The sequence below is a fragment of the Megascapheus bottae genome, chromosome 11, assembly GCF_031878675.1.
Source record: "Megascapheus bottae isolate mThoBot1 chromosome 11, mThoBot2.hap1, whole genome shotgun sequence".
In the NCBI taxonomy this organism is placed as follows: Eukaryota; Metazoa; Chordata; class Mammalia; order Rodentia; family Geomyidae; genus Megascapheus; species Megascapheus bottae.
In genome coordinates this window covers 42,495,837-42,523,331 of record NC_143519.1, presented here as the reverse complement: position 1 = coordinate 42,523,331, position 27,495 = coordinate 42,495,837, and the positions used below count along the sequence as shown (strand labels likewise).

General features: G+C 43.1%; 1 protein-coding gene across 2 annotated transcripts in view; it reads left to right on the top strand.

Moving 5' to 3' along the window:
* Positions 1-27,118, top strand: part of Rubcnl (rubicon like autophagy enhancer) — a 35,479-nt gene extending 8,361 nt beyond the window's left edge. The window contains exons 1-14 of one of the 2 annotated variants that reach the window (XM_090342127.1): positions 2,941-3,926; positions 4,225-4,883; positions 8,763-8,845; positions 10,155-10,413; positions 12,190-12,342; positions 12,753-12,810; positions 13,996-14,128; positions 15,030-15,175; positions 17,552-17,616; positions 20,291-20,529; positions 22,041-22,102; positions 23,562-23,715; positions 24,901-24,991; positions 26,508-27,118. In XM_090342127.1, coding sequence (XP_090198253.1) covers positions 4,352-4,883; positions 8,763-8,845; positions 10,155-10,413; positions 12,190-12,342; positions 12,753-12,810; positions 13,996-14,128; positions 15,030-15,175; positions 17,552-17,616; positions 20,291-20,529; positions 22,041-22,102; positions 23,562-23,715; positions 24,901-24,991; positions 26,508-26,620 — 2,088 coding nt within the window. In that variant the 5' untranslated portion in view covers positions 2,941-3,926; positions 4,225-4,351 and the 3' untranslated portion in view covers positions 26,621-27,118. Of the gene's footprint in view, positions 1-2,940; positions 3,927-4,224; positions 4,884-8,762; positions 8,846-10,154; positions 10,414-12,189; positions 12,343-12,752; positions 12,811-13,995; positions 14,129-15,029; positions 15,176-17,551; positions 17,617-20,290; positions 20,530-22,040; positions 22,103-23,561; positions 23,716-24,900; positions 24,992-26,507 lie in introns of those variants that run through there. The other variant, XM_090342128.1, reaches the window with a different exon arrangement.
* The last annotated feature ends 377 nt before the right edge of the window (positions 27,119-27,495 follow it).

Genomic DNA, 27,495 nt, shown 5'->3' with positions numbered 1-27,495 from the left:
GAGCTTTGCTTCAGGTGCCAGACTCATTTTTCTCCTACTTCTGCTGATTGTCCATATTGAAAGTATCTTTAAGAACTGAAATCAGTTCTTAAATTAGCATATGGACATTTAAAACAGGGTGAGTTTTTCTTATGCAGAATGAGAGCGGTAAGTGTAAGCTACTGGCTGTCTCCAGGAAATTAGTCATTTGTGTATCTTGGGCAACCCTGTGGTCTTTTGGATGCAACATCTGTTTTTCTCTGATCTTCCCTTTGGTTGAGTCTTGGCTCCGTACTCCTACTCCATCTCTTGCTCTTAATATCTGTATTCTGTGTTCTTTATCATTGAGGGTGAGCTCAGGCAGGGAGGAAACCCTGTGAGGCCAGCTTGTCACTGCTGCGCAAGTATACTACGTGCTTCCTGTGTTCCTGTTACAACAAAACGATCACGTGGACTGTGAAGCTGTTACCATATTCAAATCACCCTTCACCCCAATTCCTGGCTATTGAATGGAACCTGTGGGGTGTCACATTACTAGATATTTCAGTGTTTCAGTTTGACACACAGTAATGGTTTTAGTATCTGTTGGGTATTCTATGGATGTAGTAGTTCCTTAAAGTCAAGGCATGAAGGGAAATAGATCTGGGGAGAGATGGCAAAGGATTCTGGAAGTTGTTCATGAAATAGCATGTTGCATTTACTGACTTATTCATGCTCTAATCATTTGCATTTGTTTACTGGAGGCCTTGTTTAGTAACCCATTATAAAACTGAGTCCAATGAGAATGTGCAGAAAAGGGATGCTTTGCATGTGACAGATGGAAGTGTAACTTAGCAGGGCTGTTGTGGAAAAGAGACTGCAAGTTCCTCATCAAGTGGAAAAGAGAGCATTATGTCGTGGTTCATGTAGTAAGCCTAGCACCTGGGAGGCCGAGGCAGGAAAATCGTTTAAGTTTGAGGTTGGCCTGGCCTTCATGATGAGTTCTAGCCCAGTTGAAGCTCTATAAGTCTCTGTTTTAAAAACACAAAATGAAAACTGAACTACCCATGATCTTTACCTACTTAACTATTGAAAGGAAAGGACATCCTCTGTCAGACATATACCCTCCCTACTCATCAGTGCAACCAATCACAACAGCTAACATAATGGAATTGAACCTCCAAGTTCCTATCAAAGCATAAAAGAAGAAAGTGTGGTGGATGTATCTGGTAGAATAAGACTCATCCTTTTAAAGGAGGAAATTCTGTCATTTGTGACAACATGGATGTAGACTAGGGCATTGTGCTGAGTGAAACAAGGCAGGCAGCAGGACCAGGCCTGCATGGTATCACTCATGTGGAAGGTAAGACAGGAAAGCATGTACAAGCAGAAAATGGAATGTGGTGGACAAAGTGGGAGGGAGGTTGAAGAGTTGGGGAGTAATGAGAACGAGGGCCCATTGTTCATTACCTGCTACTTTACAAATCAAATGCTGAAGATGAGCGGGTACCGGCTCATGCCTATATTCTTAGCTACTCAGCAGGCTGGGATCTGAGGATCATAGTTCAAAGCCAGTCCAGGCAGAAAAGTCCCTGAGACTCTTTCCTCCAATAAACTACTCAGAAAAGCCAGAAGTGATACTGTGGCTCAAGTGGTAGAGCACCAAGAGGTTCAGGGACAGCACCCAGGACCAACAAAAATAAAAATAAAATAGCTGGATAACTGAGTAATAAATAAAGTGGAGATGACCTTTCACTAGGGCCTGAGTTTGTGTCCAGTGATTGCTGTATCTTCTGTGACAACCCTCCTCCCCAGGAAACTTCGGGTTCCTGGCTTTGTCTTCACCACTGCCTGTTGTGACCTCATAGTTTTGAAGCTCTGAGTTCCTATTCCAGACCAAATAAGGAGCTGACTTTATAATCTGGCACATTCAGTATTTGCTGGTTGGTTAATAGTGGGAACCAAAAGTACCTTCACAGAAGAAAATAGAACAAGCACTTGCTTCTGAAATTCGCATTGTATTGGGAAGTCTGGTTTTTAGTTTTGTGCAGTGCTTGCATGTAGGTCAATCTGATATATGGGAAACTTGGAAATAAGGTCATTCTTTATTCTTGTGTGTAGGGGGGGTTGGTATGGGAGTTGAACTCAGGGCCTTATGCTCACTTGGCAGGTACCTTACCATTTGGGCTGTACTTCCAGCTTTATTTGATTTAGTTATTTTTGTAATATGGTCTCTCATTTGTGCTTGAGCTAGCCTACACTGCAATCTCCATAGCTGAGATGACAAGTACACACCAATACACCCATCGTTTTACTGGTTGTGATGAAAGTGGGATTTTTGTAAACTTTTTGCCAGAGCTGCTTTTAACCATAATCCTAATCTATGCATCCCATACCCAACTTGTCTTTCTAACTACTGACTTTAATCTTCTCATAAAGAAATGCTGGCAGCCGGGCACTAGTTGCTCACACCTATAATCCTAGCTACATAGGAGGCTAAGATCTGAGGATCAGGGTTTGAAGCTGGCCTAGAGTTCATGAGAGAGTCCATGAGACTCTTATCTCTAATTAAGCAGCAAAAAATAAACCAAAAGTAGAGCTATGGCTCAAATAGCGGAGCTACTAGCTTTGAGCACAAAGAAGCTAAGGGACAGCACCCAAGCCCTGAGTTCAAGCCCCAGGACCAGAACAGGAAAAAAAAAAGGAAGCAAACTGAATTATCAGATCAATTCAATCCATATGAAAGATACAAGTGTATATCACAAGTGTGATAATTCATGGCAAATGGTCTAGAGCAAGGAAAACAAAGAATGATAATTTTAGGCTTGCATGATGTTTTCTTTTTTGCATGTTTTCTAAGGACATACACATATACACCTTTTCTCTCTGCCTACATATATATATATATACACATATATATATGCATATACATTTCCCTGTCAGCATCACTCCGAAAAGTTCAACCTAGAATATAAAGGCCCCTAAGTCCAACAAACCCCCCCAAACAAATTCTAAGAACAAGTTTCCTATGTAGCATCTTTTCATGTATTTGAAAATGTACATATTATTAATATAAGCACTGAGTGAAAAAAAATTCTTGTCTTTAGGGAACACAGACTCACTTCCATTCCTACGTGAATAATTCTGACCCAGTCTTGGAACAGTGTATTTACTACAAAACTCTTTCCCCCATCTCTTGACTTTATTTCCACTTTGTTGGATAGCTTTATCTGGTCTATTAATGTTCATGAGCCCCAACATGCAATCTTAGGTATGGAAGATGTGAGGTGGCAGAAAACAGACCAGGCCCTTGCTCTGGAGAGTTTACATTTAGGAAGGAGTGGGGTGGGCTAGAAAAACTAACAGGAAGGAGCTAAATCATAACCAGGAAATGAGCCCTCTCCTGTGATGTAAACTAAGCAGGGTGATGTGATAGGGAGCAAGACCCGGAAACTGAATTGATGCGGGGGAGTTAGGAAAGATTCTTTGAGGAAGTACTTTAAAAACAAAGGCATGTATGACAATAGGGTCATGTTCATTTGGGGAAAGAACATGTCAGGTAAGGGGTGCATTCCTCTGGTAGGAACAAATTTGTAGAGAAAGGCTGTGCACTGGTGGCTCATGCCTATAGTCCTGGCTCCTCAGAAGGCTCGCTTCTGAAGATATGGCTCATTTTGTCAGCCTAGATAGAAAAGCCCATGAGATTCTTATCTTTAATTAATAATGGAAAAGCCCAAGGTTGAGATGTGGCTCAAGTAGTAGAGTGCCACTTTTGACTAAAAAAATCAAGAGTGTGAGGCCCTGAGTTCAAGCCCCAGTACTAGCACAAAAAGGAACGAAAGAAAGAAAGTAAGAAAGAAAGAAAGAAAAAGAAAGCTTACAAAGTTCAAGAAGTAGTTGGACCTTACAGAGGCGAGGTGGAGAAAAGTAAGAGCTCTTCAAAAGGCATGCAAAGCCTTAAGGATAAGGTAAGAAGTATGAATTTTATTCCAGATGTTATGGGAAACCATTGAGGCATTTTGAGGAGTAACATGCCGATTGAAGTTTTTAAAAGATCTGAATTCCTGTGGCTTATGGACGGGCAAGTGTAGAAGTTACCAAGTGGGTAGCAGATCAGAAATGGCTGCTGAATTTTAGGCTTCAGTCACTGGGAGATGTGTTTCTTGGTATGAGGGAAACACAATGATTTGGATGTTAAAAACAAAACAAAACAACAAAAATGGGCCTGAACCTGTATTTATCTTGAGTGATTCTTGCTCATTGCAGACAAACTCTTCCAGACCTCCTGTTGACCAGGAGATAAGTTCCAAGACCTGGTCAGGTGCTACCACAGCTGTCAGAGGACTCACCCTGTCTGTTTTGAGTGGGTTCACACCAGCCCCACGCTCAAAGGATGGTGTCACAGTGTAAGGATCGACGGGATTCATCCGTGGACTCCTGGAAAGGTGTGGGCTGTGATTCTGGAGACACTGAGGGTTGGCCCAGCCTCCTGGACTCTGACCACCTTCCTTGCCAATTAGACGTCAGGCTCAGACGGAACAAAGCTTCCTGGCTGAACTCCTCCTGTGTGCAGCCACCACCACTGGGCTGGCCCTCTCAGGGACCAACAGCACAGGACACTGGGAAGCCCTTGGGGGCAGTGGCGGACCCTCATTTGAGCCCCTCGCCAGCATCCCCTGGAGACTTCCTGACACAAGTGCTGTTGTCTGATGGTACTGCGGACTCTGTGAGCAGCACCTCCGCCCATGGGTCAAGAGAAAAGGAGAGCAACTTTCCAGCATCCACAGATGAGCAGAAGGTGCTTCCAGGACCCTCTCAGCAGCTGTCTGTGGCCATTGGCCCCAAGAGTTTGGCTTCTTCCCCATTTCCTGAGCTTGGCAGTGCTGGTTTCAAGTCTTCTTCCTTGTTGATTTCTTCAGACAAAGGTAATGTTAGCTGGCAATTTCCCTTAGTCCTTTCTGTTCACATGCTTGGCTTGGGCTGGCTTCCACTTTGATGAGAGGCAAGGGCATGAACTCATTCATAGTTACCACCAACCCGGCACCTGGATGGGCAGAGCAGGTGGATCAAGTATTCACCTCCAGCTCAGACTGCAGGAAGAGGTCATCTTTTTAGTTCAACAAAGTTGATAGTCAATTTCATGCATCATCTTTGGGCCGGTGTCTGCCTTCTGGAAGGTAGAGCTCATTCACATCAGTACCCTGTGAGTGCATTGTGGGAACGAGGAGGCATTTTTTCTTAGAGGGAACTTGGTTTCACACCACTGCTCCTATAGGCGAGGTACTCATTGCATCTGTTCCATTGACCTGTTCCATTTACAGTGACCAGGAAATGGTCAGACTTCAAAACAATAGCCACAATGACAACAAGAGCTTTCTTACTGCGATGAGGTGCATATCGGTAGCATGCTCACATTCCTTAAATGAGCTGATCTATGTAAAAGTGGAACTTGAGTCACTTGGTGAATTGCTGTTGTAGAATGCTTGTTTTATTTTTAAAATATTCTTTCTATTGTATGTGTGCTTTGGTTTATTTAAATTGCTCTTAGAACACTTTCAAATAGTTGGTAACTTTTTTCCTTCAAAATAATATTAAAGGTGCTCTCTCTACTTGAGAGCTGTGTCTTATTTGTATTTCCCAAAACAAAGAGTTTACTTGTTCTGTTAAAAACATTTGAAAAACAAATCAAAGATGTTATCAGTCTTTAACACAGTGTAGCTTAAGAGTAGTAGATATTTTTTTTGCCAGTCCTGGAGACAGAACTCAGGGCCTGAGCACTGTCCTTGAGCTTTTTTCCCCCCACTCAGGGCTAGTGCTCTACCATTTGAGCCGTACCACCACTTCCGGCTTTTCTATGTATGTGGTACTGAGGAATCGAACCTGGGTCTCCATGATGCTGGGCAAGCACTCTATCACTAGGCCAAACTCCCAACCCTAGAGTAGTAGATTTTTGGACCATCTTTCAATGGCAGTTTTAAGATAATAACCAAATTCAAACAAAATGACTCTCACTGCAGGCTTTTTCTTCTCTATGTTTTGCTTAACTGCCTAGATAGTTTTAAAGGTAGAGTGACTTTGTTCAAGCTCCTGACTATACAACTTCTAGGCACTCAGGAGGCTAAGATCTGAAGATTTCAGCTTGAAACTAGTGCGGGTACAAATAGAGAGACTCCAATAGCCAGTAAAATGCAGTTCTGAAAGTGTCTCAAGTGATAGAGTGCCAGCAGTGAGCAAACAGGCCCTGAATTCATGCACTGGAACAGGACTCCGTTCCCCCGCCCCGAAAAAAAATAAAGGAAAAGAAAAGGAGATACCAGACACTGATGGTTCATATCCATAACTCCAGCTTCTCAGAAGGCTAAGATCTGAGGATCATGATTCAAAGGAAAGTCTCTTATCTCCAGTTAACCAGCTGGGAGTTTGGCCTAGTGGTAGAGTGCTTGCCTCGGTACCACATACATAGAAAAAAGTTGAAAGTGGTGCTGAGGCTCAAGTGGGTGAAGCACTAGCCTTGAGAAAGCTCAAGGACAGTGCTCAAGCCCTGAGCTCGAGCCCAGGATTGGCAAGAAAGAGAGAAAGAAAGAAAGAAAGAAAGAAAGAAAGAAAGAAAGAAAGAAAATGCTTAGGGACAACACCTAGGCTCTGAGTTCAAGCCTCAGGACGGGCACAAAATTAAAACAAAACAAAAACATCATGGTGACCTGTCCCTGAGTGAAATGACCTGTGGGGCTTAGTAGGCCTCTGCCCCAAGCCATTTGTTGTTATCTCTGCATAGGAAGTCTCATTCTCCCACTTAAACTTATCCTGTCTCTTCATCTTTCTCCCAGAAAAAAAAAACCCAACCCAGGTACTGCATCTCCTCTTGTCCAAAGATAGTCCTTTTCAGTACCTTTAAAAAATCACCCCATATTTCGAGAGTCATGTTAAAGTTACTAAAGGGGCTCAGTCTGTGAGTGGAAGAGAAGTCAAGTCCTGGCTGACCTAGTTCATAAACAATAATGGGAAGAACAGCTATTGGCAGAATGATATAGCTGTCAAAGATATGGTATGGCACTTCAATCCTGCAGTATTCGCTCCCTTGGCTAAAAAAGTTCAGCAACCCCTGCCAAGAAGTCCCAAATTTTCCATGCTCCACTAGGATCCTGACCATCTCAGTGTTTGTGTTGATTTGTCAGCCCAGGACATATATCGTATTTCCTTCCAATGTAGCAGGAAGAATCTACTCTTGTGGTTGTCACAGACAGTTTTGCTCCCAGCGTTGCTGAAGGAAGTCACATGACCGGAAAAGGGCTTGTTTTGATGGCTTTCATTGCAGGGATGTTTGACTCAGCACAAATGTACTTTTTGCAGTTTCTCCTTAGTTTGGACTGAAAGATGATTTTTAGAGTAGTAAGTCTGACTTTTTCTCAGATGATTTGGTGTGTGTAACAGGAAGTTTGGGGTCAGTCGCAATAAATTGGAGAAGTGATCTTATTCTCCTTTCTTTCTTTTTTGTTTATGGCTCTTGAACTCAAGGCCTCAGCACTGTCCCTGAGCTTTTTTTTTTTTTCCAATTTTTTTATTGTGATTAATAGAAGGGTTACATTATATTCATCAGATAGAAGGTGCATAACTTCACAAACATTGATACCCTTTCTCATGACATGGTCCCCATTTCTCTCCCACCCTCCCCCCACCTGCTCATCTTGATTTCCCCCCTTCCCTATCCAATTTCAAATAACCAATTAAGCACATATAAAATATATCAGATAACAAGGTGAAAAATTGTAACATTATGAGATAACCAAGGGATGGCAAAAGAGAGAGATAACATAGTACATTAAGGACAACAATCACTCATTATATGGCTTTTGTTTCCTTATCCTGGAGTTCCTTCCATTTAGTGTCATACTATTTGGCCTAAGGTCTCTAGATTTTATTCTATTGTAAATCTCTGCTAGGGGAGCCCAAGGTTTTTACTGATTATGACAAATGAGAGAGACTATTGGGCCTATGTTCCTTTGAGTCTGGCTTACTTCACTTAATATGATTTTTTCTAAGTCTTTCCATTTCCTTACAAATGGGGCAATGTCGAGCTTTTTTGCTCAGGGCTAATGCTCTGTCACTATGAGCCACAGCTCTACTTCCAGTTTCCTGGTGGTTAATTGTAGACAAGAGTCTCATAGATTTTTCTGCCTGGGCTGGCTTTGAATCATAACCCTCACATCTCAGCCTCCCAAGTAGCTAGGAATACAAACATGAGCCGCTGGCATCATGAGTGATCTTGTAATTCTTATGGTGCGCCTTCTCAACGATTCCTTCTCTACTTCTGCATCTCCCCCTCTCTTCCTTCTACCCTCTTCACCACCACTGGGCCTCTCCACTCCAACAATTCTGCTAGGATTACTACAATTACGCCACTGGCTGCCTATAGAAGGATATCATTAAGTCTTTATTCTTCTTTCAACTTAGTTTCCTCTAGAACTGGACTAGCTTTTTGTTGGATTGTTTGTTTTTATACTAGTACTGAGTTTTGAATTCAAGGCTTAGAAACTGCCCCTTACCATTTTTGCTTAAGGCTTACATTTTATTATTTGAGCCATACTTCTGGCTTTTTTTTTTCCTAGTTAAAAGTCTAACAGACTTTTCTGCCCATACTGGCTTCAATCTGTTCTCCTCACATCTCAGCTTCCCAAGAAATTAGGATTATAGGCATTACCCATGGGTGTTCAGTGGTGTTTAAGAGTTGTACTCTAGGAGTATTTCACTCTCTTAGATAATCTTTGGACTTCCATTTTTTAAAGTAATAACCCTATGACTGACAGGTACTGGTCAAGTGAACAGAAGAGCCAGTTCTTTGAATTACTTCACAATGGAAACATTTATACTGCCTATTGACCTAGACAAGGTAAATGCCATCTTCCTTTTCTCCTTAAATACTGATCATCTCAATCTCTTAAATAGTGCTGTTCTAATTGAAATTTAGAGGCTTTGTCTTGAGGAGACCTAGAAAATAGGTTTTAGCTCAGTGTTTGTTTGAAGTCATAGGGAAACTGAGGCTAAGAAAGTTCCCATGTAAATGTCTGCCCAGTTGGAGATATAAACTACATAGACATAAACATTTATGATGGGCTATATACTCTATAGACAGAATGTTTTGTTACATAGATTAATATGTATCTATGACATACAAACCCTCAGCTTAATTTTAATTATGTTCTAAAATCTATGTGTCAGTGATTGTATATAGAGATTCCATCCTTGAGTCCTTGTTTGTTAAACATGGCATTTGAAATACGATGTAAAAATCAATGTTAATAAAATCTTTACAAAAGTTTTGCATAACTAATAAGTCATATCAGCCACTGAGCCACCACCAACCTAAGACTTCCTACTATAAGGAATTCAACTATGTGTTTGGATGATGTAGGTTATAGGTTATAGATGATCTACAATAAGCCACTTAAGTGATCGCTTAGATTTTATCTGCATTGACTTCATTAACTTCTTTTATTTTTCCTTTTTCTTTTGTGCCAGTCCTAGGACTTGAAATCAGTGCAAAGGCCATGAGCTTTTTTGCTGAAGGCTAGAGCTCTACCACTTGAACCAGAGCTTCACTTCTGGCTTTTCAATGATTAATTGAAGATTAAAAAAACAAAAACCGCATCACTTGTATCCTCTGTCTGGTAAATGTAACTGTGACTCCTCTATACATTACAATAAAAAAAACACACACACAAAAATCTCATCCCTTTCTTGCCCAGGCTGGCTTAGTCTTCAGATCTCAGCCTCCTGAATATCTAGGATTATAAGTATTAGCCATTGCAACTGGCTTTACATGGATATTCTTAACTTCCAAATCAAAAACTAATCTTTATATCTAATCTAAAATCTAAAAATAAAATCCATAAAAAGTTGATTATATTCTTGGCAATGGTGGATTATACCTGAAATCCTAGCTTTTTAAGAGTCTGAGATCTGCAGATCACAGTTTGAAGCCAGCCCAGGCAGAGGAATCCATAATTATACTTTTATCTCCAACTAACCAGTAACAAAACAGAAGTGGAGGTGTGGATCAAGTGGTAGAGTGCCAGTCTTGAACAAAAAGCCAAGGGGAAGTGTGAGGCCTTGAGTTTGAGCCCCAGTACTGACAATAAAGTACCGAAAAGAAAGAGAGTTGTTTCTGCTTGTGTTTTAATTGACTTTGTTTTCTATAGGAGAATGCCCACTTTCATGTGGCAGATAGGATAATATCTGCCATGGAGAAACTGAAGTGGGATATGCAGATTCAGCTGCAGACAGAGAGCGGGAACATGGAGGAAGCCAGCCCATTTCTCAAGAATGATCAAGATGGCCCTGAAGTGACCTTCTGTAACCCTCCAAAGCCCAAACCCCGCTTCTCCACATTTTCAGAGAGCGGCTGTGAAGACAAGGCTGTATACACGTCTGCCACGTCTCAACGCATGCCCCTTCCAGGTTTGTGTCTAAAGTTTCCGGCATCCCTCCTGAGATCCCCACCATGGCTGTCCTTCTGCCTTGGGTGCAGTGATGAAGCTGCAGCCAGTTTTCAAAGGCTGTGTTTTTTGTTTGTGTGTTTTTCTAGGACTTCTTTGTTTTACTTTTCTTATTGTAGTGACTGCTGTGTTTCCCATCTTCCTATGTAGTTGCACAGTTCACAATTCTCCTAGTCCTCCCCCGCCCCCAACACACTTTCTTTTCTTTTTTTAATTTTTGGTTATGGGGCTTGAACTCGAGGACTTGGACAACACTGTCCCTAAGCAATCTTTGGTCAAGACTAGTGCTCTACCACTTAGCGCCACCGCTCTGCTTCTGGTTTTTGAGTGGGTAATGGGAGATTAGGGGCTCACAGGGACTTTTCTGCCACAGCTGGATTATAGATATGAGATACAGGTGCCTGGGTCCCACTTGTTTTTTCTTTTGCAAGTCGTCCTCTTCCATCTTCTCAGCAAATAGTGAAGCTGTCCTGTAGTGCTTCTTGCTGCGAATCAATGGTACCCAGGACATGGCATTCCTCCAGGAGCTTCCTTGCTGGAGCCCTGAGGAACAAAGGCGAGGACCAGCCCCAACAGATGCTAAGAGCTCCCCTCCTCTGGGAGCCCAGGAAGTTCTTCCAGTAAGAAAGAGTGCCTCAACTGACAGCCAAAGATGGTGGGTGCTCCTTTCTAACCATTTCCTAAATGCAAGTTTTGTCTTTAGTGCTTTTTCTTTTTCCATAGTTGTTTTCTTGTAGACTTTACTCAGGACATAGCTTCAGTTACTTTTTCTCCTGCTTTAGTCATATCTTTGAATCTGTGGTGTGGGCCCTGGCTCTCTCCCACGCACTTGCTCTGGCGGCTGGCATCTGATGCACATGTCCACTGGTTAGCCCAACTCCTCTTCCCCTAACACTTCATATCTGGGTGTACATTTCATATCTATAGCAGGGAGAAAGAGAGAAAGAGAGAGAGAGAAAGAGAGAGAGAGAGTAGAAAGCTGACAAAGAAGGGGAGGGAAAGGAGAAAAGAGAAGAGGAAGAGAGGAGGAGAAGGGAGGGAAAGAATAGGAAGGGAGAGGAGGAAGAGGGAAAGGAGAAGAGAGGAGAAAAGAGGGAGGGGAGGGGGCTAGGAATATGGCTTAGTTGAAACCCTGGGTTCAATTCCTCAGTACTACATAAATAGAAATTGCTGGAAGTGGGGCTGTGGCACAAGTGGTAGACTTCTAGCCTTGAGCACAGAGAGGCTCAGAGACAGTGTCTACGCCCTGAGTTCAAGCCCCAGGACTGGGGAAAAAAAAGATGGGGAGAGGAGAGGAAAGGATAGGCTAGGAGAAAGCTTATTTTCTCATCTTTTATCCACAAAGGAAGTCCAGATTCCCAGGTTTCAGGTAGACCTGAATTTTGGGTGTAATATTTATTTCTTCTGTACTGTTTTCCTCACTGTGATGAGTTGTTGTTTTTTTTTAACCTTCTTTCATTCTTTTTTGAACTTTATATTGTAGGAAATTTTAAGCGTACCTAAAAAGTGGGCAGGTGACCATGAGGTCCCCCATCAATTTTTTTCACTTAAATTGTAGTGAATTTAAGAGGACAAAACTAGCTGCCTTCATTTTTCATTTCTGGTAAATTGCATTGTAAAAATTCTTTCAAAATACTTTCTGGCGCTTTCATTTCCCAGTTTCTGTCTGATTAGCTGAGCGTTTCAGGTTGCATACTTCTGTTTTCCTGATGGTGAAACTGTGTCCTTTTGTTCCTAGGCTGTGCTGTGTTCCCGATGGCTGGCACCCCCTCTCCCCTCACTCCCTCTCCTGACACCCCTTCTCCCTGCACCCCCTTTCCCCCCACCCCCACTCCCCACCATGCAGGAAAGGTGGCCTGCAGGTGTGACTTGGATGACTTTGTCATTTTAGGTAAGACTGTCTTCCATGCCCTTCTGCACACACCCTAACAGGTGTCCTACAGGACCCTGAAAAGCTCCATTATGTCCCCGATGTTAGAAAATAAAATTACACTTCTAGTGTTAAGTATCTTCAGAGTGAATCTCACTCATTTGTAGAATTGAGTGGAAATGCTGAGATCGATTATGCTCTGCTCTCTCTGTGGCCTGTCAATGATAGAGTTTGAGGAAATTTTAGTTGGACTCCCATCTTAGCTCATGAGCCAGAAGCTTGTACTATTGGCAGTAGTTGGTTATCAGCTGGTTAGGCTAGCAGTTCAAAGGAACCAGAAGCTCAGACATGCACAATGGCTGATTCTTTCTGAGGTGCAGGGGTGATGATGGCTGGTTGCCCTCACTATTTTTTCTTTCATTTCCCCACAGGACCTGAGGCATCTAATGATGTCACCGAAAACTGCAGATGTTCCTGCCCTTCTAAGAGGTACCTGGCTTCTATGTGTACCACACGTAGACCCTGGGTGGTTTCCTTGGAGGTTCTGAGCGCCCGAGGTGTCTGATAACTTACACCTGGGGTGATCCGTTCCAATGATGGAGAGTGCTTCCTCAAACCAATTGGTCATTCTTTTTTTTATTAGCAGCCTCATTTTACTATAACAAAACCACTGGAGACAACTATCCTACTAAGAGAAAAGGTTTATATAGTTCCGTTTTGAAAGTTCCTTCGGCTCAATTCTGGTATAAAAATGAACGATGACACATAGTGGCAAGAGTAAGTGTCGGAGAGAGGAGGGGAGAGGGAAGAAGAGAGAGAGAGGAAGGGGATAGATGGTGTCCTGTAATCCTTGTGTGTCAGTGCATCTATATTTTGGCTATGGTACTAGGACTTGACACTGTCCCTTAGCTTTTTCACTCAAGTCTCTTACCACTTGAGCCACAGTTCCACTTTCAAATCTATGCTAGTTAATTGGAAATGGACTCTCACAGACTTTCTTGTCAAGGCTGGCTTTGAACCACAGTCCTCAGGTCTCATCCTCCTGGATAGCTAGTATGTTAGGGGTGAATCACCGGCCTCTGACTCTGACTCCATCACCCTTTATGAACAGACTCCTAATAGCCTAATGACCCCCCTGTAGGCTTCACCTCCTAAAAGATGCCACCAAGTCCCTGGAGAGCCAAGCCCAATCCCTATGAACCTGTGAGAGGCACTGCCCATATTCAAACCAATGATAGCACCCAAAGGGTACTATCTATTATGGTCTAGCAAAGGTCTTTGTATTATGCGTTCTCATGTAATACTTGAGGACAGGCTAGGCAAGGCTTATAAATGTGTGTGTGTGTGTGTGTGTGTGTGTGTGTGTTTTAAACTATTTTATTGACTTAAGCTAAAGTTTATACAAGATGTGCCTCAGGTCACAATGATACTAAACAACAAAATCAGGACTTGAATTCAGATCATCTGGCCTTAAATTAGTGTCCTCTATACCACACCTACAAATCTGAGGACTCTCAATAAATGAAAGATGCTCTTTGTCCTGAGCCCCCAGTGGCTGAATGCTCAGCCCCATCTCAGTTTTGAGGGGTGCAAGAAATATGGAATCTTGAGAAAGGTTCCGAACATACTACTCATGCCCACGGTTTCCCAGTCTTTGCATTTCTTGTGTTTCAGTGCTACTTGCAAGCTACCCTTCAATTCTGCCGAGGTGTTAGCTGCAGAATTGTTCCGGGTATTCCGGAAGAGCCGGACTGTGTCCTTAGCTAATTCTCGGGTGCCTGGTTTCCTGACTGCAGCGGGCTCAATAGTAAGTATTCACAGCAATGTACAGCGACTCAACAGTTCTTAAATTCTTAAATTGGTGAATTGACCAATAAGATGGGTACGTTCTTACTAGTGAAATGGCTACATCAGGTCCCTGGTTTATGGTTCCTTGAGTGGTCTCTGGGTGTGAGGGAAGTCTCAAATGAACAAGGAACTATTTTGAACCCTTACTAGACACTAAGGACTGTGTTTACTCATCTTCATACAATGTTTACTCCTCTCGTGATTAGTTGTTAGGCTCAGACCTCATCAGTGCCTGTCAGTGGAGAAGCAGAATAGATCAAACAGGTGTTTGTGTGTCTAGCTGTCGCTCTCTGCTTCTATCTCTGTCTGTCTCTTGTTTCTGTTTCTGTCCCTCACTGTCTCTCTCTCTCTCTGCCTTCTGTGTCTCTTTCTCTGTGTGTCTGTGCATGTGTGTATGTATTATCTTCATGGAATTAAGAGCTTGAACTGTGGCCAAATCGTGAAGTTTATGGTGCTGCTTTGTGGTGTCTGGATTTCAGGGGACAGGAAGAAAGCAGAAGGGCTCAGAACCTAAGAGCCATTGAACATGCCTGGAGCAACAACAGGGCTCTGATTGGCAGTATCTAGCTGGCTGTTGCTTTAGGGGTGGGACCTCTCATTCCTGAGGCATTCCAGGTCAAAATGACCTATTTCAGCAAGTTCCAGGCCTAGAAAGAAATGGACTAAAAATACTAAGAAAAGTGATCTCAGCTGGGTGGTGGAGGCCTTTCGCAGTCAGCTGAAAGCATTTCAATGTCCCATGGTAAATGCTGATGTTCTTTGTAGGTTTTTTGTTGTTGTTGTTGTTTTAAATTAAACACTTTAAATCTTGAAATAAGCTTGCTTAGGTTGCCCTTAAATCCTTTATATGTTTTATACAGGTTGTGAATGAAGAACAAATGCAAAACAACTTTGAATGCAGTACAGAGTCAATTCAGGAAGTGAAATCTAAGCGTAGGATGAGAGGGGCTGAAGACTGGACCCCGCCTAGGTTTCAAATTGTATTTAATGTTCATCCACCTCTCAAGTAAGTATGAGAGCTGCCTCATCCCCAGTTTACTTCAAACAGGTTAAGATAAATCCCATTGGATTTCATCAGAGATTCACAAAAGTATACGGAGATTTGGGACTTGTGGGGCGCGCGCACATGTGTGTGTGCCAATAGTAGAACTTCAGATTCAGCCTCATGAATAGCTATATTACAGCCTCTGGTGCTTCGCCAAAAACAAAAATAAATTATTATTTTTAAAAATTGAATCTTGAGAGGCATATAATGAGTGATTATTGTCCTTAATGTACTATGTTATCTCTCATCTCTTTTGCTGTCCCTTGGTTATCTCATATTGTTATAGCATTTTACCTTGTTATCTGGCGTATTGTATATATGTTTATCTGGTTATTTGAAGTAGGATAGGTAAGGGGGAAAAACAAGATGAGGGGTTGGGGGTGGGGGGAGGGAAATGGGGACCAAAACATGAGAAAGGGTATCAAGGTTTGTGAAGTAATGCGCCTTTGATCTGGTGAATATAATGTAACCCTTCTATTAATTACAATAAGAATTATATGAAAAAAATGAATCTTGAGAGATATGTACTTGTTGGGAAACAGAAGTGTAAGTAAAAATACCTTTATTACCGAGAAGTAACAAAATCTGAGAAGTTTATACAATAACTATATATATATATATATATATGCAACAACTAAAATGATGTGAAAAGCAAGTAAACATATATGCTATATAACACATATGTAAGATACGCATATCACACATAAGATGTTATATTTGGTATATATGTGTGTGTATATATGTATATATATGTATATATACATATATACTATATATATACATATATATGTATATGTATATGTTACAGAAAGGTAGTTATGTCTCAAGACTATATATTCTCCTGTTTTCATTCTTTTTTTCTTTGTCTTTTTTTTTTTTGGTACTGGGGATCTAACTCAGGATGTTGCAATTGCTAGACAAGAGCTTTGCCCCTGAGCTACATCCCAGCCCTTCTTGTGTTTTCTTTTGGGAGGATGCTGAGTAATAGCCCAGTTATTTTGGGAGGTCCCTGAAACACCCCCCCCCCAACAATAGAGTCACCAGTACTCAGTGAACTGAGCTAGGAGTCAGTTTCACAGCAGATCAGCGGCTACTCTCCATTTTGGGGCTGATAGAGAACAGCCTTCAGTGGGGCTGAGCTTTTAAAAGTAAACACCACAAGTGGTAGTCGGGGATGACATCACCTGATGCTGCCCACAGTCAATAACCACAAGGACGGAACCACACACAGGTGGTCGTAACCACTCACAGGTGGTTGAGCAGGTGAAGCATTTTTACAAAAACAACTTGGCAGCTAAGCCTGCCAGGTTATTACACCGAGGTCTCTGGAGTTGCTTGGGAAAGACTCATTCTCTAAGCATTGTGAGGGGTCATTGCCTTATCTTGTTTATTTTTGCCGACTTTGAACTACAATCAAGTTCTACTTCTTTATCCATATTCTTGGGTCACAGGTGAAATCATGACATAAGAGTAAGGTAAAAACACTTCCACGGGCGGTTTTCCTTAGCAGAAATGGTTGAAAAGTTTGTCTTTCATTAGCTCTTATTTGTTTAAAACTTTTTAGCTGAACTTCCATGTGCTTCTTCTTTCAGTCTGGTCTACTGAACTGGATTTCAATACAGTGTGTCTCTAGTCCTATTTGGGGATGTTCCAGGCTCCTGTGTAGAAGCAATCACAACCCCTTCCCCACCCCCCACCCCCAGAGCTCCCATTGGGGAGAAGTTATTTGTGATACTCACTGTGCTTTTTTGCAATGTTATGAGTGTTATTACCATCTCATTGGATGGTAATACAAAATAAAAAGCAGGGAGTGGTAGTACATGCCTGTAATCTCAGCACTTGGGAGACTGAGGAAGAGAATTAGAAGTTCCTGATCAGACTGGGCTAAAGACTGCTGTAAAACAAACAAAGGAGGGGAAAAGGACCAAGACTTTTCAATAATATTGAAAAAAATGTGGAATTTCCTAATTAAAAACGATAAAATGTGCCAGGTGCTATTGGCCCATGCCTGTAATCCTGGCCACACACAGGCTGAGATCTGAGGATCACAATTCAAAGCCAACCCAGGCAGGAAAGTCTGTGAGATTCTTATATCAAACTAATCAGCAATAGAGCTATGGCGCAAGTGGTAGAGTGCTACCCTGAGCAAGCTAAGGAAGAGTATTCAGGCCCTGGAGTCAAGCCCCAGCACTGGAACAACTCCCACTCAAAAAAGATGAAATGAAAGCTTCCAGTCATGAAACACACTGTTGTGTCGATCACGTTTCCAATCAGGAACAAATGCTCCACTGGTCACTTCTGCAGTGTAATGGTCCCCGTTTTGTTTTCTGTCCTCAGGAGGGAGCTGGTGATTGTGGCGCAGAACTTTGTCTGTGCAGGCTGTGGAACTCCGGTGGAGCCTAGTAAGTATGGGTCCTGGTTGCTGGCTTGTGCTGCCTTGTTGCACCGTGTGGAGCAAAGAATACCAGAGTGGGCAGTGCGCTGCTTCTGTGGGAAATGCCATTGGGGAGCTATTCTGAAAAGCTTCATTTCCTAAAGCTCTTCTTTCTTTTTCTCTCCTTCTGTGTGTCTGCCTTCCCTCCCTTCTTCTTTCCCTCTCCCTCTCCCTCTCCCTCTCCTTCTCCTTCCTCTCCCTCTCCCTCTCCCTCTCCTTCTCCTCCTTCTCCCTCTCCCTCTCCCTCTCCCTCTCCCTCTCCCTCTCCCTCTCCCTCTCCTCCCTCTCCCTCTCCTCCCTCTCCCTCTCCCTCTCCCTCTCCCTCTCCCTCTCCCCCTCCCCCCTCTCCCCCCCCCCCCCCCTCTCTCTCTCTCTCTCTCTCTCTCTCTCTCTCTCTCTCTCTCTCTCTCTCTCTCTCTCTCTGTTATCATGGCTTACAAAGGTAGAGGACTAGTGTCCTAGCTGACTTTCCATTGGGCGCTCATTCCTGACTGCACTCGTGACTTTCCCTTCCTTCACTATGGCTGGGTCCTCAGCTTCCTTTATAATTCAGCTTGGAACTTCCAAGCTCTTCTGGCTGCCCTTTGAAAACTTCCTTCCTGTCACAAAACTGGTCCCAAACTGTCATTGTCACATGTATATAATGCCATCTTTCCCTCCCTCCCTCTCTCCCTCCCCTCCTCTTCTCACCTCCCTCCCTCCCTTCCTCCCTTCCTTACTTTTTGTTTCTTCCTTCCCTCTTCTTTCCCTTTCTCCTTCCTCTTCCTTTTCCTTGTTCTCCCCTCCCTCCTTCTCTCCCTCTCTCTCCCTCTTTTTCCCTTACTTCCTTCTTTCCATCTTATTCTTTTTTTCATATATTTTTATTGTAATTAATAGAAGGGTTACATAATATTTGCCAGATAGATGGTGCATTAATTCACATACATTGATACCCTTTCACATGTCTTGGTCCCCATTTCCCTCCCCCCCACCCCCACCCCTCATCTTGTTTTCCCCTTTTCCTATCCAATTTCAAATAACCAAATACAAATATATCCGATATATCAGGTAACAAAGTGAGATACTGTAACAATATGAGATAACCAAGGGACAGCAAAAGAGATGAGAGATAACATAGTACCTTAAGGACAGCAATCATTCATTATATGGCTTATGTTTCTGTGTCTTAGAGATCCTTTCATTTAGCGTTAGTCCAGACTGTCCTCTAACTCATGATCTTCCTACTCCGCCTCCAAAGTGTTGAGATTATGTGGGCACACCCCACTGGGTTCCTATTTATTTTTTTATCCTTACCTTGTTCTTCCAAGAAAACTCTTACATTTTATTGATTTATCTTTATCTGTATTCACCACTAGATAATAGTCCCACAAGAGTAGATGTATTTTCAAGCCTGAGTCCTTTGTTCCCAGTTCTTAGAAGAAATACCTACCTGACCCATAGATTGAGTATGTGTGAGTGTCTGGTCAGAGAGCTGGCCAAACTTCTCTTGAGAATTTGATGAATCGGCCTGAGGGGCTCATTTCTGAGGGGATAGAAGCCTAGAAAATCTGGCTTCTCCAGTGAGACATTCAAACTTCCCTCTGAAGACCTAGAATTCCTTGTCCTGTGAGTTGTTCCAAGCTGAAAGTAAAAACCTGGACCTCTTCTATCTGCCAGTTAGTCTAGCAAACCACTAAGTCCTCTGTAGCTGTGTGCCGCTCATCCAGGGTGTTGTGTTGGACAGCACGCTATGGATGTCCTCAGAGTCTGTTACAGCCCACTTCTAGGATTTCCTCTCTCCCATTTTATAAAACAAGCACAGTGAGTCACTTACAACAGTCTCTCTCCTCTTCAGTACTGTAGGCTTGGGCTTTCAAACTACAGTCCTCAAATTTTAGCCTCGTGAGTAGCTTGGATTACAGGTATGAGCCTCCAAACCCAGCCTATACTTTGCGCTTTGATGATCATGAGAATTGCCTGTACAGGATCATCTGAATGATGACGACCTTCCATCTGGAAGAAGTATAATGCAGAAAGAACTACTGCACATGAAAGACAGGAGTGTACCCTAGGTGTTCCCGTAGCTCCGCCAGGGAGCACCTACCGGCTGTAAGGAGCCTGAGTGGTTGTCACACCTCACTTGTCTTTCTGCTTTTCTATTTTCCCTATATTTCCTGTTTCTACCCTTTGCTCATTTTTTCCCTTCCTCTCCTTAATTATCGAGCAATTCTTTTGGATGCTACTTCAGAACCTTATGTGTGTCCAGTTCTGAGTTGAGTTTCTGTGGCTTCTGGACAGCTGGGCTGTAGACAGTCTGCTCTGTCCTGGGCGTCTGGCTAGTGGGAGGTGAGATCCACAAACCCCACTAGATCTCTTGATCTTCCTTGGAAAGTTCTTTATGATCCCCTGCAGTTTTCCATGTCTGTCTTCCTAAGCCAGTGGTATTGTGGAAGATCTCTGGGGTTTTGTTTTCTTTCTTTGACATCTCTTCCAATGTTCATGAACGGTGACAATTTAAGTCCCCAAATTCATGTGGGAGTGATCCCAGCTGTGGTGGGGTCACACATACAGTCTTCTGAGTCTGGGCGTTCATGGGGCTGTGAGGTGGAGGAGGGCCAGGCTCTGGTGCCCATGCACTGACCATCTTCCACTGTGCTTGGCAGAATTTGTGAAGCGGCTGCGGTACTGCGAGTACCTGGGCAAGTATTTCTGTGCGTGCTGCCATTCCTATGAAGAGTCCTGCATCCCTGCGCGTATCCTGATGACGTGGGACTTCAGGAAGTACTCCATCAGCAATTTTTCCAAACGTCTGCTCGACAGCATATGGCACCAGCCCATTTTCAATTTGATGAGCAGCAGCCATAGTCTGTATGCGAAAGCCAAAGAGCTGGACAGGGTGAAGGTGGGCAGGTATCTCTGCAGAGCAGGCGAGGGGGTGGAGGTGTCCAGTGAGGAGCCATGCTTGTCACTCTGATTTCAAGGTGTCCCTAGATAGGCTGGGAGTGAATGAACATAAAGTGACTAAAGCTTTATCTTTGGGGGTGGGGGAGGGTGCAACTTTACTTGCATAAGCTCCTGCAAGGATCCCAAACTGAGTTTTAAATTTATATATGTTGAGGCTTGAACTAAGGGCTTTTATGCTGTCCCTGAGCTTTTTGTTTCAAAGCTGGTGCTCTACCATGCGAGCCACATCTCCACTTCCAGCTTTTTTGGTGGATAATTGGAATCTCATGGATTTTCTGCTAGGGCTAGTTTCTAACTGGATCCTCAGATCTTAGCATCCTGAGTAGCCAGAATTACAGGAGTGAACCATCAGTGCCTGGCCTACTTGATGTTTTTCTTGAAGAAGACCCCTAAAGAAGGATCCACAAACCCTCGGCCCAGCCGGGACCCCTGGGGACCCATGGATGCCAAGTTACAAACTCCCACCATGGAGGCTATTCGCTTTTTTTTTTTTTTTTTAATTTTGGGGGTGTATGTACCTGTAACTAGGAATTCAACTCAGGGACTGAGTGCTGTTTCTCGGCTTTTTGCTCAAGAAACTCTACCTTTTGGCTTTTGGTGGTTAATTGGGAATGAGAGTCTCATAGATTTTACTCCCCAGGCTGGCTTTGAACACCAGTCCTCAGGTATCAACCTCAGTAGTTAGGACTGCAGACGTGAGCTGCCAGCACCAGACTGAAAAAAAAATTTTTTTATAAAAACATAGGGGTAGCATTTAAAGTGAGAGATAATTCCTAACTTTAATGTACCCATTGCCCCCTGTTCTTTTTTTCTTTTTTATTGTAATTAATAGAAGGGTTACATTATATTCACCAGATAGAAGGTGCATTACTTAATAATCATTGCTACCCTTTCTCATGTTTTTGACCCCATTTCCCTCCCCCACCCCACCCCTCATTTTGTTTTCCCCCCTTCCCTATCCTATTTGAAATAAACAAATATACATATATACAATATATCAGATAACAAGGTAAGATACTGTAACAATATGAGAATAACCAAGGGACAACAAAAGAGATGAGAAATAACATAGTACATTAAGAACAATAGTCACACTTTATATGGCTCTTGTTTCTATATCTTGAAGGTTCTTTCATTTAGCCTCATCCTATTTGGCCTTATGTATCTACATTTTGTCCTATTGTAAACCTCTGCTAAGAGGGCCCAAGATTTATACTAATTATGGCAAATGAGGGAAACCATTGAGCCTATGTTCCTTTGAGTCTGGCTTCCTTCCCTTACTATGATTTTTTTCTAAGTCTTTCCATTTCCTTACAAATGAGGCGATGTCGTTCTTTCTGACAGCAGCATAGAATTCCATTGTGTACAAATACCACATCTTGTTGATCCACTCATCAACTGAGTGCCCCTGTTCTTTATCACATTTTCTTCCTCCTCTTCTCACGTTAGGACATCCAGGAGCAGCTGTTTCATGTGAAGAAGCTGTTGAAGAGTTGCAGGTTTGCTGACAGGTACAATGCGTGGCTGGGATGGCTTCATTTCCCCTCCCATCTGTTCAACCTTCTTGATCTTCTTCTCTATGCCTCTGTGCACAGTAATGGCCAATTCCTGGCTCTCCTTGGGGGATACAAATTTCCTCGCTCAAATCAGTAAGCCTACTATCCTTTATTCTAGCCATTCCTTATTTTGTTTTAAAGCGCGTTTCATTTCTGATCGTTGACTCATGAGCTGATGATGTTTTAATTCACCACTTTGGGAAGGAGCAGATGTGCTATGATCTCCAGGCCTGGTGTCTTCCCTCATGGCACTGGCATGATAGGTACTGATAAATACAAAGATCTGTACAGGCTGTGGATGGCTTGGCAACATAAGGAAACAGGCACCAGTAATGCGATTCTGGAAATCCAGGACGAGCAGGATGGGTTTAAAGATGAAGTGTAATTCTGAGTGCCCTTGAGACAGCTAACTTGCTGTGAAGGCCTGTGCGTGGCTGCGTGAGTCTGCAGCACAGGCAAACACTTGCCCCTTCGAGCAGCGGGGCTAGGGAACTGATAGATGTCACATTTACTGGAATGATTAGAGTGCTCATTCTGATTCCTTGGTAGTCAAATACTACTTGATGCACATTTTTAGAGTTGAAGGCTAGGAACATGTCCTAATAGCAGAACACAAGGTCCTGAATTCAATTCCCAGTACAATACATACATACATACATACATACATACATACATACATACATACAAATAATTTTAAGCTGGATGTCAGTGACTCATCTCTAATTCTAGCTACTCAGGAGGCTGAGATCCAAGTATCCCAGTTTGAAGCCAATCCAGGCAGGAAAATCTGTGCGACTCCAATTAGCCAGCAAAAAGCTGGAAGTGGAGTTGTGGTTCAAGTAGTAGAATGCTAGCCTTAAATGAAAAAAACTAAGGAATAGCACCCAAGTCTTGAATTCAAGCTCCAGTCCAGGCACAAACCACCCCCAAAAAAACTAAAAACCACATTTAATAAACATTAAAATAAGGCTTGAGCTTGCCTCGAATTCTAGTACTTACGAGTCTGAGGCATGAGGCTAAGTAGTGATTTTGAGGCCAGCTTACACTATAATGGATCATAGCTCAAAAATGTTAAAAAAAAAAAAAAGAAAAAGAAAAAGGAAAGACAGACTTGGAAACCAAATGTAGTGTGTTCTTTTGCTGAATGTGAGCATGCCCAACCTATAACAGTTGTATTTCTTGGCCCTGTCCACATTCTCACAGTGAGATTCCATGGACTTTGAGCTTTTTCTTGATTCCCAAGCTAATGTGCCATATGTCAAGTGGAGAGCGCCGTCTAATGCTGTTCTCAGGGCTAGGCTTGAAAAGTTAACTTCACAGAATTACTGTTAGTAGTGGAATCCCCAGTGGAGCCTTTCCCAGTCCTGTGTGTGGTGTGTGGGTGGCTTTCTGAACTCTGCTTGCTTTTTGGCAGCGTGTTGAAAGCCTTCGAACAGCTGCCCGGACACTTAACTGATGGACTCCACCTGTTCTCCATCGATGACCTGGTCAGGACCAAGAAAGGACTTCTGGCACCCTTGCTCAAGGACATTCTGAAAGCATCTCTCACACACGTGGCGGGCTGTGAGGTGAGGGCTCTCGTGGAGCAGGTGTGGCCCTGCTGCCAGGACCTGACCTCATTCAGAACCCAGATGGGAGCCAGGAACCAATGACTCGTGCCTGTCATTCTAGCTGCTCAAGGAGGCTGAGGTCTGAGGATCTAGGTTCAAAGCAATCCCAGGCAAGAAAATCTGGGAGACTCTTATCTCCAATTGATCAGCAACAAAGTGGAAATGAAGCTGTGATCCAGGTGGGAGAGTGCCAGCCTTGAGTGAAAAAAACAAAGAGGCAGTGTCTAGGTCCTGGGTTCAAGCCCTCATACTGACACACACACACACACACACACACACACACACACACACACACACACACACACACACACACACACACACACACACACACACACACACACACACACACACACACACACACACACACACACACACACACACACACACACACCCCCCCCCCCCCCCCCCCCCCCCAAGAAACCCTGCTGTCACCCAGGTCCTGGCAGGAAGCCAGGACTCAGGAAACCAAGGCTCATACCTGTGACCAGCAGAGTCAGATCATCCTGCAGGAAACTGGCAACTGAAGCATCCTGATGTTTTCGTTGGGTCCCTCCCTCCTCCCTACTTGCAGACCATTCTACCTTGAAGTGAACCATGAGAGCTTTGGCTCTAATGCAGCCATCAGAAATGACATTCCATTGTTTAATTAATGAATTAGCTTTATTTTAATTCTTTCTGAGACTTTGTCTTGCTATGTTGCCCTGGTAGTCTCAAATTTGGGATCCTTCTGCTTCAGCTTCTAAATACCTGGGATTAAAGTTGACATCATCACCCTCAGCTTGAAATGCTGGCATTTAGGAGTACATGTTGGGCTAAACAAAGTGTACATGCCTGGAATCCTAGATACTTAGGTAAGATGGAGATGGGACTGGCCAATTCTGGCACAATTGGCTAAAGGCTGTATCTCAAAAATAAGCTGAAAATAAAAGAAAGACTGGATCTTTCAAAGGCTCCAAATGCTTTCAAAGGTAGAGCATTTACCAAGCAAGCATAAGGTATGAGAGAGAAAGAAGGAGAGAGGGAGGGAGAAAGGGAGGGAGGGAAGGAAGGAAGGACTTATAAAGTTTTATAGCAGTGATAGCCAGGTTTCTCCAGGAAGATGGGCCTTGCCACTTGGTAACCTTCACATGCCTTCTCTCGTAGCTGTGTCAGGGAAAGGGCTTCATCTGTGAATTTTGCCAGAGTACGACTGTCATCTTCCCATTTCAGACCACAACCTGTAGAAGATGCCCAGGTATTTTAATAACATAAGCCTAAGAATAGCTTCCTTTAGTTACAAAGTTAAGTTAAACGTAATAGCTTAATCATAAAATTAGCTTATTGGTTTAATAACTTAAGCCCTAGACAATTATTTGAAGTACCTAGTGCTAGTATGTAGTTGGACAATTCAGAGCACAGAGGATGGGGTCAGGCCAAGATGGTGGCTGATGTCAGGGTGCTGGGGAGGTATTGGGTAGAGGAGATGGTCCCATTTTCCCCTATGTCTGCCCCTGATTTGTAACTGGATCCGTGTCAGAGCCAGCGTTGAGCTGTTGTGTCGGGATGCGTTTATGCTGCCGTGACAGAGTTCTTACAGGAACCATGTAATTCCAAAGGCTTAAAATACTTTGGCTTCTTACAAAAATGGTTGTGGCCAGGTACTTGTGGCTCACACCTATAATCCTAGCTACTCAGAGGCTGAGATCTGAAGATCATGGTTCAAAGTCAGCCCGAGCAAGAAAGTCTGTGAGACTCTTATCTCCAGTTAACCACCAGAAAACTGGAAGCGGTGCTGTGGATCAAAGTGGAAGAGCGCTAGCTTTGAGCACAAAAGCTCAGGGATAATACCCAGGCCCTGACTTAAAGCGCCACCACTGACAAAAATAAAGATTGTGCTTGGGGGAATCATCTCTGTAATATTCTGTCTCTGTCTCTGTCTCTGTCTCTCCTTTTTGAGAATGAACTCAGGGCATCGAGATTGGGTAGGGGGAGAAGTTCAGCTGGATGGAGTATGATTCCAGAGATGCCCCCGCCTGTCTCATGGGAACTCTAGGTGACCTTTTATTATTGCCCAGCCAGTGCTTCACACTCTCCAGGGCCCAGTCACTGGATCAAGTCCACTTTCAGGAAAGGGACTTGGAGGAGGCAGCTGTATATTAGGGCTGACCTTCCAAGAGCTCAGTTAGGAAAATGGAGGAGAAAGGAAGGAAGCAGGCTGGATGCCGTCTCAACAGGCTAGGACTGTTTATTGCCAGCTAGGGACACAGACCTTACCCCGGGTATTGAGGTTGTGTCAGGCTGTGGTGTTGGAGTTGAGGTTTTATAGGGTCTGAGCAAGGAAACAGGGGTTGCATGAATTTGGTATGGGGTGGGGGTGAGAAAGTAGGGTAAGTATTCCCTTATACAAGGTCTCAAGCTTTCTTAATGTTCAAACAGCTCTACATCTGTATTGCCTGGGTTGTTTGACTTTCATAGGGTACAGTTTTTAGTCTTCTAACCTGTTAACCCTTTCCTGGCCGCACAGCTTGGTCTCAGAGCCTTACAGAATAAGCCCAGGTGGAATGTTTACTGCCAGGCTCAGGTGGGATCGTCCTGTCTGTGTCAGGCAGTCTGCACATGTCTTTGGTAGCTTGCCTGGTATCTGTATGGTCATTTAATACCTGGCAGTTTCAAGCTGGCTGATTTCTTGTTGTAAGACTTTGGGTCCTGGGATGAGATGGGAGAAAACAAAGATGGCACCTCTGCTGATGACTGATCTTGCTTGCTTGCAGCCTGCAGAGCTTGTTTTCATAAACAGTGTTTCCAGTCCTCTGGATGCCCCCGGTGTGCCAGGATCACAGCTCGGAGAAAACTTCTGGAATGTTTGTCTTCTGCAGCAATGTGATGTCCCTAAGCTTTGTGGAAAAGGACTGTGGAGTACGCTATAGGCAATGAACCATTTGTGTCTCCTATTAATATAATTGTTTTAGGTATTAAGCCATGTATATTAGGAAAAAGATGTCCAAATTTCTATTTGTTGCATATATTTAATATTTTAAAAGAATCCAGAGTGTTTGTTTTTTAGTATAGGGGTTTTGTTTACAAATATTGGACTTTTTTTGCTGCTACTTGTTCTTTATTTTTTTCTTTTTTACAGATTTTTTTTTTAGGGGATAACTCTTAAATTATATTGGGATAGTTGCATTTGCACAATCTTAGAACCTGTTTCTTTTAAAAAATGAATTGTAACTGACAAAAATGAATCATTCTGTTTCTTTTGCCTTACACCTTGTATATAAAACTGATAGATATGTTCAGTGAATAGAAATATAACTGAAAATGTGTTGGCTTTGTCTTTCTTTTTCTTCAAGACTCAGACTTCTATTAAAGGTGATTTTATGACTGCGTTAGTCATACATATTTTGTTTATGGCTCGGGTGTAGAAAGAATGCAGGCTATTTCTGCAATTGCGTTTATTTGAAAAAATGCTCACCTTAGCACTGCACCGAGGGTCCTTTCAGATGTAATATAAGGCAGTTTCCTCTAGATGGCAGTGTTTCAGAGGCAAGCAGCCAGCCTGTCTACAAGGCCTTATGAGTCTTACAAGGGATTGGTCCATGCCAAGTTAAGGAAGCAGAGGAGGGCACCTTATCCCAGCCTTTAGGATCTTGCCACATAGATATAATAGCAGGACATACGGACTTTGGAGATTTAAATAAGCTGGCATAAACTGCTCTTTTTCTTTTTCTTTTTTTCCTTAGGGCCTCACTAGGTAACCAG